Here is a 10895-nt window from a genome sequence, read left to right as displayed (position 1 = left end):
GGATGGGTGTGTCAGAGGTGGTGCGGTTGGCACAGGATAGAGCAGGGTTTAGGGCTGTTGTGCATAGGGTCGCTATGAGTCGCAAACGACTCGACGGCACATAACAACAACAACAACAATCTTCAATGTGGTTAAGTTTAACCAGTTTCTCGTTCTAGGTGAATCATGTACATTTTCCTCTGTTAAGGCCAATAAACTAAAAAAAAGACCAGTAAACTCGACCCAGGAGTGAATGCGTGAACCAAGTTTCCAAAACAAAGTTTCTGTGTATTCATATGAGCTGGTTTTATCACATCAGCTATTTTCACTATACATGTTTATTGCTGTAACTTCTTATTCTTTTGTGCTCCCTTAATTTTGCTTTTACCTTAGACATTTTGTCTCCTCTTTGATCTTTAGAAAAATAAAAGTGTGGGACCTTGTGGCTGCTTTGGACCCTCGTGCTCCTGCAGGGACTCTGTGTCTGCGGACTCTGGTGGTAAGAGCCTTATTGTTTAGATGGGCTTGGGGAGCGGGAGGAGGAAGAAATGAAATGGTGATTTGCTATGGAATCCGGATTTGAATTTGATAGAACCTCAAAACCTACGACTAAGTGGAAAGGCAACCAGTACATGGCAATAAAATATGTTTATATAGCACCTTTCACCCTAACGTGCTGTAGAGGCTGTATGGAGCGAAATGTAGCAGCTGCTTAGCAGCTGCATAGCTACTCTACAGTTTAGTACAGGAAGTGAATAAGAATTCCGTATCACCAGAAACAGCAGGGGTACTTAGGGAGAGAGAATTTAATTACCCAAGTTGGAATCTGTCCAGGATCTGAGGACCTACCTGCACACCTGTACCTGCAAAAAGTGCCTGAGGAGTCTGCCGAAACTTTGGCCAGCCCCTTAGCTCTGCATCCTGTTTGGGATCCAACAACACGAATCACGTTGTTTTGTTCCATATATCTCCCTTTATCTGAACATCCTGACACTTGTAAAGGGAAGTGACCCTAAAAGCAAAAGTGTCACCATCCACACACGAGACTCTCCTAAACACACTGAGAGAATGAGTTTCTGCTCATAGGCTCAGTCGTAATCTTGGGGGAACATCAAGTTCAGTTGGCATAATTACATAGTCCACAAAGATAGTGCTTTACATCTTACTTTGATGAATAAAAGCCAGGGTATTAAAAGGTGTGAGCAACCCTCTGGTCATTCTCTGGAACAGAGAAGAAAGGGGAGGAAGCAGAGATGTACAGGAACAATTAGTCCAAAGTTGCAAAATTTGACTTCCATACCCAGAGACCAGAAGAACTTGACAGTGCCTGGCTACCACCATTGATCATTAAAAGTCATCACAGTAGAAAAATCTTGGATAGTGTGGAGGAAAAGGGAACAAAACTCAACAACATACAAAAGACCAGCCTTGCTGGTACAGTAGAAATTAGTGGAACCCCTGAGGTTCTCTTCCTTAGTTACTCTGCAACCTGGAACTAAATTCACTGCTCCTTAACCCCGCCCCCTGTAAGTCAGCTTTTAGCCAAATAATAAACAGGATTAGAAGGTACTCACTCCTTAAAATAACCAGTCATACCGAAACCAAGGTCAAAAGAGAAGTATTTGTGCAAGGATAGTGCTCAGAAGGCAGGAAAGTGTAGACTGGGTTGGATTAAAGGAACTGAGAATCACAAGAAAGAAGTCAGAAGAGTGCAGTTAATTTGTGGCTATTGAAATTAATATTATAAAACAATTCATGAATGGTTGGGTAGAAAAATCACTTTGCTTTGTGGACTTTCACTCAAATTGCCATAATAAAAACTAAAATTATAGCCATCCTGTAAATGTTTTAAATATGTCTTTGCATGATCATATGTTTTAATTTCTCTGGAGTACATACTAGGAGCATAATTTTCAAGTCATATGTAGGCATGTTGTTGTTGTTGTTGTTATGTACCATCGAGTCATTTGCGACTCATAGCGACTCTGTGTACAAGAGCCCTAAACACCATTTTATCCTGTGCCAACTTCACTGTCTCAAACATATTCATTCCCACCACTCCAGTCACAGAATCGATCCATCTCATCGAGGGTCTTCCTCTCCTGCACCACCCCTCCACTCTCCCAAACACGATGTCCCTTTCCAAGGACCAGTCCCTCCTTGCAAGATGCCCAAAGTATGTCAGACAAAGCTTCAGAATCCTTGACTCCAGGGAACATTCTGGATTCACCCTCTTCAGGACAAACCTGTTTGTTCTCCTAGCAGTCCATGGTATATTCAACACTCTTCTCCAGCACCACAGCTCAAAGGCATCAATTCTCTATCATCCCTATTCACTGTCCAACTCTCCGATGTATAGCACATAATTGCAGAGACTATAGCCTGGATCTGGTGCACCTTAGTCTCCAGCCTGACATTGTTGCACTTCAGTACTCTTGAGAGGTTTAATAAAAAGCATCAACTCTTTTCTGTAATAGTTGTACCAGTGTATGCTTGTCGAGGAGTTTTAGCTACTCTGTAGCTTCACCATATTATATACCCAAAGGCAGATGGTTCAAATCCATAACTATTCCAAGGGAAAAGGTTGGACAGTCTCCTCCTTTGTGATTTACAGCCTCTGAAAACCTGCTGGAATATCAGATATGACTTGGTTCTGAAAATTACTGTGAGCAAATTATTCAGTGGGTATTAGTGGCATCTTGTTATGATTTTAATTTGCATATCCCTTATGATTGGTGGTGATAAGTATCTTTACATGTGTTAATTTGCCATTCATGAATCTAGTTTTTTGAAATTATTGATCCTTTTGTCCATTTATTTTATTATTTAATCCAATCAGTTGTGGAAAATGAAGCCTTATCTGTGAACACAGTATACTTCTTCATTTGTTAGATAATTACTGAGACTGGACCTTCATCAAATTTGAAAAATTATCCTCAACATTATTTTGTAACTTTAATTTGTAAAAGCCTTGCACCTCTCTTGTTATATTTCATATTTTAAAAGCCACTATAAATGATATTTTTCATTTCAGTGTCTGATTATTGATTGCAAGTATTTATAAGTCATATAAATAATTTTATTCTTTTCCACTCTGGAAAACACTTTTTTTTTCTCCTTGTTTCGGTGTACTGATTATGACCTCCAGTACAGTGCTAAAAAGAATGTGTGAGAGCAAAAGTCATTTCTGCTCCTGATGTTAGACGGAAAAGCTTTCTATCCTTTACCGTATTCTTTGATATATCAATAAATGCCCATCTTTTTTTTATATAAAGATATAACTTTTTCATTTAAATCTTTACTTTGAAGCTATAAATTTACTTCTAACCACTACTTTTATTCACTTCCTAAACTAGATGCCTCTGCAAACTCTGTGAACATAGAGAAATTATGTTAATTACAGAACAGAGTTCAGATCTTTTGCTGTACTGAGATAATCTGGGATTGCTGTGACGCTGAAGCTTGTGCAACTGGAGTGTCAAATGCCATAATGGTTTCCCAGTGTGGGTAGTGTGTGGTGGCGCTCCCAGTTGTAAAGCATGTTTGGAAGCAGGAGTGGCATCCACTTCCTAAACCACATGCCCATGGAAACTCTATGAACTTAGAGAAAACCTAGTTACAGAAATTCATTAGGTTTTTTTTGTTCATACAGTTGCTATGAGTCGTGCTTGACCTGATGGCATTCAACAGGCCCACCACCACCACTACTTTAACTGTAGTTATATTCCCAAAATTTATGTGTATTTACCTTTTATTTCAAATGGATTCTAATTTCCCTTGTGCTTTCTTATTTGACCTAGTTTATTTAGAAATCTGTTGTTTTATTTCCAAATATTTTAAAGATTTCCATATAACAGGTTATTGATTTTTATTCAAATGCCTTATGGTCATAAAATGTACATAATATTATTTCAACTCTTTTAAATGTGCAGACATTTTGTGGTCCAGTCTTTAATTTGTCTTGATGAATTGTTAATGTGTCCTTGACACAAATGTGTGCTCCATTGTTGTCTGGTGAAGTGTTCTATGTCAGTCAGGTTGGTTACTGAAGTCTCCCAAATGCTTAACTGATTTTATATTCATTTTACACTTTATTGAGAAAAGAATATTGAAGTAATTCCGCATTTGGCTTTTTCTTTTTCAGTTCTAGAGTTTTTTGTTTCATATAATTTTAAGCTATTCATGAGTACAGTAGTTATGTCTTAGTCATAAATTGACCTTTCTAAATCTATCCAGTATCTCTATTATAATTTTCTTTGTTCTGAAGAGTATTTTGTGAAATAATTAATGTATGTATATTTTTTATTTTATTGTGATTGGTGTTTGCATGATACACCTTACTGTAACTGTTCAGTTTCAGTTTCTCTGTATATTTATGTTTAAAATTAATTTCTTATATTGGACAATTGAGTCTTCCTCTTTTGTAGCCAGCCTGAGCAGCTTTACCTTTGCTGGGCTCGGATAGCTTCTAATCATTAATTTTTTTAAATATACTTATTCTTTGTTTATAACATTAATTACCATTGGTTAATGGGATTAATTTTATTTTTATTATTGATTATGACTTAGAGGATCTATATGTTAGGAGAGTAGGATTCCTTGGCTGTAATCATTACAAAAGCAGGTCACTCACTAGGTCACCAGGCCTGGTTGTTGCAGTGTGCCACTGGGTGGGTTCAAACCATCCTCTCAGTAACCAACCAGGTGCTAACTGTAGCATCACCTAAGAGACCATCTCATCTCTGCCTTTAATTGGGCTGGGGGTTTTTTTGGGTTTTTTTTCTATAATTATATTTTATTAATTTTCATAAACATTTACAGAGATTTTGGGCTTCCACTCATTCATTGTTGCACTATTCTCTCTACCCTCCTCCCAGTTTGTTCTTGTCCAAATGCCACAGTGCATGTCAAAGCCAGTTCTGATTAATCTTCTTTGTCAGTGTATCCTTTGCCATTCCCTATCACTCCTCCCTGAGAGAGACTTCACCCTGAGTCATAAGGAAAAGGGGACGGCGTATTCTCTTAGCTACTTCCTGCTGAAAAGGGACGCTGTGGGTTTCAGGGTGAATAATTGGGCTGTTTTAACCGTTTACATTTAATGTAATTATTACTGTTTAATATTACTGTTAGTACTGGTTCATTTAAATCTACCATTTCACTAGAAACCTTCTTTTCTGTCTACTTTTCTCTTGTTGTTTGTTTCTACCTTCTCCCACCTGCTCTCTGGACTTTCTACTTGGTTTTGTACTGATTATTTCTTTAGGTTTTGGGAAGGATTAACATTTGGTTTTTCCTTTGTGAGTTTATTGTTTGTATCTTTAATTTTTAACAGTTTGTCAGATGATAGACACTAGTTTATTCATAATTAAGAAATATTCATTTTTTTTAAATGTTCTTACAGTTTTTACTTCTACAAATGTTATAATGCCCAAACCACATTATTATTTTTGCTATTTTTAATTTCACTACCTTTTAAGTTATTCATGCTGTATCATCTCTGTTCCTTTGTGTGAATCTTAGGTTTTCATCAACACCATTCTCCTTCCACTTGAAAAATGTCCTTTAACATTTTGTAGATTTAGGTATGGTAACAACAAATTCTCCCAGCTCTTGGATATCTAAAGAAGTTTATCTTTTTCGTCTTCATGTTAAAAAAATTATGTTTGCTGGCAAAAAAATTCAAGGCTGACAGTTTCTTCAACACTTTAATGATGCCTTTCTGTTTCCTTCTAGCTTGGTTTTTAACAAGAAATTTGAAGTCATTTATCTTCATTCCTTTGTATGTAATATCTTTTTCCTCTGGCTGCTTTTAAGATTTTCTCTTTATCACTCATTTGTAGCAAAATGTTTGTGACATTATTTTCTTTGTGCTTTTCCTAGTTTGGATGGTGTTTATTTGTTTAGCTGGTTGGTTCTGGTGTATTGTTGAAATGTTTATGTTTGGTTGGTTGGTTGGTATTTATTGTTTGGGTATTTTGTTTGGTTTTTTAACTTGTAATATTTGTACATTTATTACCATTTTCATCAAATTCTGAAATTGTATAGTTATAATTCTTTCCCTCCTCCCCTGAGACTCCAGTTATACATATTAGATAACATGATAATCTCTCCCCACAGATAATTGAGACTGTGTGTGTGAGAGAGAGTATGTACATATCCTAAAGTATGTGTGTATGTTTAGGAAGAGAATGTGAATGGTGAAGTAAATGGGGTACAGTTTTAACAATTGGAGAACACTTGGTGAAACATATGTGTAAGTCTGAAATAGTAAAATTACGTTAGTGTTGGATGGAGTTGTAAGCTCTTAGAAGAAATATTGGGTAAAGTGAGTAGAGAATGATAAACGCAGTGCTCGTGAGTCAATTCCCAATCAGAGCAGCCCTCCCATCAGGTTTCTAGGGCTGTACATCTTTATGAGAGAAGATTGCCCACCTTTTCTCCTGAGGAACAACTGGTAGATTCAAATTGCTGACCTTTTGGTTACCAGCACAACACAGAACACACTAAGCCACCAGAGCGCCTTAGTAATGCAGTGCCATTTTTATATAATGGTACCAGAGCCTCTCTGATTAGACGATATTTCAGCATAATAACAACAAGTCATTCTGTTATCTGGGGAAAGATTCAGGCAGAGGGAACAGTAAGGACAAAGGCACAGAACTGCTGAAGTGTGCTTTTCATGTACAAGGAAATTATTACAGCTAGAAGTGTTAAAAGGTGTTCATTTGCAATCCATGATGGAGTAACATTGGGAAGTTTTTTAAGAAGTCACATGAACTGCTTTACATTTGAAAAGGATTATAATGACATTGGAGTTGGAGCAGGAGTAGAGATTAACAGACTATTAAATAAAAATAAGCACAGTAAAACCATGAACAAATGGTCTTTAAAAATAGAGGTAGGATGGGAAATAAACATAACAAAAGAAACACTGTGTCAGCCCTTGTTTTTCCTAGATGCAGCAAGTCTCTCAGACTCCTAGCAGCTCTTTATACAACTGAGAAAACCCTGCCCAATCCTGTCCATCCTCTTAGCTTGTTATTGCAGCCATTATGTCACTGCATCTTGTTAAGTCTCTCCCTTTCCTCCTCTGCCCCTCTACTTTTCCAAGCTTAATGTCCTTTTCCAAGGACTGGACCCTCCAGATATGATAACATTGATTATCTCTAAGAATAGCTAAAGCTTTAAAACCGATAATAGCCCAGCACTGATAAGGCTGCAAAGCCCCTAGAACTTTTACATTGTAGTTGAGAATGTGGCAAAACTGTTCCAACCACTTTAGATAACAGTTGCAGGTTTCTTATCAAATGTGAACATACATTTGTCATATGACCCAGCAGTCCCACTCCTATGCCATAAAAAAAAAAAAAAGATCTGTGTAACAAACATTTAGAGTAGCTTTATGCATAATTATGAAAAACTGGAAATAATGTAAATGTCCATTAACTGGTGAATGAATAAAAACAGTGGTAAATCCATTCAATTGAACTCACCTATAAAAAGGAACAAATTATTGGTATTTGTAAAGGCATAGCTTAATCTCAGCTACTTTATACTGGATGAAAACCCCAAGCTCTGCATTCAATATGCATAGGCTCATTTTGAGATATTGCTGGATTTGTGTCTTTTGATTTTGAGCAGTTCTTATTCTTATCTTCTTAGGTCGTTATACTTATTACTGTCAATGTGAGAAAGATCAAATAGTATCTTGGCTAAAGACATTGTTATCTTCCATCCAATCAGAACCAACTCCTTGCTGAATGCCATCTTTCTCCTACAGAACAGCGAGGGGATTCGAACCGGGCCTTTGGTTTAGCAGTTCACTCCTTACCACTGAGCCACCCAAGTTCCCCCTGCTAAAGTTATAAGCCATATATCCTGGAAATTAAAAAGCTCCTGTGTTCCTGAGAGAATACAGACGGATGTCAATAATGTGGAATTTTTGTTTCTGCTTTTTTAGGAGCATTCTGGAAGAGTTTTCCGACTCCAGTTTGATGAATTCCAGATCGTCAGTAGTTCACATGATGATACAATCCTCATCTGGGACTTCTTAAATGATCCAGCTGCCCAAGCTGAACCCCCCCGTTCCCCTTCTCGAACATACACCTATATCTCCAGATAAATATTCATACACTGACCTCATACTTGCCCAGGTATGAAAAAAAATGTGTCCACAGCACTGTGGGTGGAGATAGGCTCATGGCTGTAAGGTGTGGCTAGTTCAGTGAGCCCTCGTCCACGTTGCCTCAGCAAGTCCTAAGACACAGGGGAGGCAGATGGTGAAGACAGCACTGGACCTGTGGCCTCAGTTATTGATGATCTGGGGTGTCCCACATATGTAGTGAAATTAATGTTCTCTGCCCTATGAAAAAGAAAAATATCTTTTAATCATGTTGAAAACTAAGAATATTGACCCCAAAGCCTTTGATTTTAGTAGGCCCCAACTAGTACCTATAGTCCAACTCTCTTGAGCCAAGGAGGTCATCTAATGCATGAATGGAAAATTCCCTTGGTGAAGTAGCACACTGATATCTAACTGTTCTGCCTACTGGTGTCATTTGATTATAAAAGCTAGAGCTCTTTATTTTTTATTCCTTTACTTCTCATCATCCTCAAAAAAGAAAAAAAAAAAGAAAAACCTCCCTTGTCCATTGAAGTAGAAGCCTCTAGAAGTTGGTGAGAGCTCTGTGTATCCTCCTGCTCTAATCTCCAGCCTCGCCCTGAGGCCGGAAATGAGCCATCAGTCCCCAGAACCTTCTGGTGTGTTCACATCCTACCTGGTGTCAGTCCTGACCAGCTCAAGCACATGTCATCACTGGCTTGAGAAAACTGCACCCGCTCCTGGACAGCGCTGTAGATACTGTGGTTTCTCATTCCCAGCACGGCTCTCAGTGCAGGTGGCAGAGGTACACATTTATTACTCTTACCTTGCGTGGTATTTCTTCTGAGTGGAATAGTCCAAGCCCTGCCAGGCTCACGTTAAGGCTCCCCATTCTCACAGTTACAAGGAACCTTGAGGACAAGCAACAGCAGCAGTCTGTTTTCCCAACAACCCCCCTGACCAAGTCAAGCAGACTTGCAGGAGAATCCTTGCTCTGACGCTTCCTGGCATTGTTTCTTCTGGCAAGTACTTCTCAGAGCTTAGTTTATTCTGTTAGGAATAGGATTGCCATCCCTCACAGCTGTTGAAGGGCCAGAATTTTCCATTGATACATAAACTCCTCTGCCTTCTTCCAGATCTCAGTAAAAAGTAATCAGTTATTATAATGGTCATGTACCATCTTGTCTGGACTTTCTCTTCCTGGTGTTTTATCTATGATCTGTGGTGTTTTAATAGTATTTTTCCTGACTCTTTTTGACTTCTTTTTCCTTTCACTCATAAAACATTGGTAGCCACTAATGGCCTAAATTGGGGTTTTCTCCCTTGTTTGCTGCATTATGTATTCCCAGCACTTCAGACTTATATCTTCTGGACCAGCCTCTGCCTCAGGCTACATTTTCAGCCACCGTCTGTCCCCAGGAGCACTAACTATGCCGCACATCCACAAGCAGACCTTCCCCAGGCACTGACAGTGCCCTCCAGCAGGCAGGCAGCCCAGCTCCACCTGACTCCCTCACTTCTGTGCTTGGTGTGACGTGGAGCAGAGCCTCAGCCATTCTCAGTGGCTTCCCTCTGTTGGGAGGAGGTGAAAGCTCAGCACAACACGGTCAATATTAGTCTCGAGGCAGTAGAGTCATTCTGAGCGCCGTGGCCCTGAGCTTATTAGTAAGTTCAGCCTTTGGTATCGGGCCCCAAACAGGTCATGTAGCTTTTGACACACATTCCTGTGTAGCATGGGCAAAATGTGGGCATTAGGAAGGGCCTAAGCCTTCCTAGTGTCAGCTGGGTTAATGTTGTTCTCCTCTTAGAGCGAGGAAGGAATGTAGGGAAAGGGCTAATGATTGTTTGCTCTATTTTCACACAGGACTCATTAAAGTCGCGGTATTTAATGTATCTACCAGTGCCAGGATGAGCAACAACTGTAACAATCAAACTGCTACCCAGTTTCCCCGGATTAGCCGAGGAACAGGGCTTTGAGACTCCTGTTGGGACACAGTTGGTCTGTGGTTGACCAAGGACGATCTGCTCAGCACAGCTGACTGCATCAGTGCTGCTATCAAAAGAGTTCTTTATCTTTCCTGAATGATCAGAACTGTGAGCCCTCCTCCCCCTTTTCCTTTCCCCTTTGCACTTGTGTTTCTTTGTTTGGTTCCAGAAAAGATGACTTATAAATATATTTAGTGTTTTGCCAGAATCTCTCTCGCTTTGCCATTAAGCAAAAGAACTAGTTCCCCTGTATAGCCTACTCGGAGAGACAGGAATGGGGAAGAAGAAACGGGAATGAAACTTCAAGCCAGATAGTATCCAGTGTCCCCCTCTGAACTGCGGGAGCGTCCAGCCAGCATCTGGCAAGATCAGCCTGGCCCAGCCTTACTGTGCTTAGGAGGAGACTACTGCGCTACATCCAGGCTCCAAAGCAAGAAAGGAAACCAGAATGTCTACACTGGAAGATCTGGGCCTCTTCGCTTCCTTTTCCTTCTCAGTTTCTGTCCCTCCTCTCCTTCCCTCCAACTGCACTCTTAAAAAACTGACATGAAGAGCACATCCTCGGGTTGTCTGAGGACTGTTACTATAATGTGCAGCAGCTAGAACTTGCAACCCTTGGAAGAATTAAATGCTGTTCAGCCAAAATGTCAATCTAAGCCTTTGCTGCAAGAGGCCCTATGTTGCAACGGTGGCTCCTTGGACATGGTATTCTATCATACTTGCAACTCTTCCCTCTCTCCCTCCTCCCAACAAGAGGGGGGGCACAGAAATTTTCTGGGCTCCATCAGTGGCTGCATCTTTTCTGGACTCAGCAGTCTCCTTGGTTCCA

General features: G+C 39.7%; 1 protein-coding gene across 2 annotated transcripts in view; it reads left to right on the top strand.

Annotated features, from left to right (window-relative positions):
* The window catches only part of BTRC (beta-transducin repeat containing E3 ubiquitin protein ligase), a 201211-nt gene extending 190937 nt beyond the window's left edge, over nt 1-10274 (top strand). For both annotated transcript variants that reach the window (XM_006880013.1, XM_006880012.1), the window contains 3 exons: nt 400-478; nt 7940-8132; nt 9945-10274. In XM_006880013.1, coding sequence (XP_006880075.1) covers nt 400-478; nt 7940-8101 — 241 coding nt within the window. In that variant the 3' untranslated portion in view covers nt 8102-8132; nt 9945-10274. The remainder of the gene's footprint in view (nt 1-399; nt 479-7939; nt 8133-9944) is intronic.
* The last annotated feature ends 621 nt before the right edge of the window (nt 10275-10895 follow it).

This window comes from Elephantulus edwardii, unplaced genomic scaffold (assembly GCF_000299155.1).
Source record: "Elephantulus edwardii isolate Elephantulus edwardi_28Jun2011 unplaced genomic scaffold, EleEdw1.0 scaffold00006, whole genome shotgun sequence".
Classification (NCBI taxonomy): Eukaryota; Metazoa; Chordata; class Mammalia; order Macroscelidea; family Macroscelididae; genus Elephantulus; species Elephantulus edwardii.
Note: the sequence above shows the minus strand (reverse complement) of the source record. Positions and strands in the feature narration are given on the sequence as shown.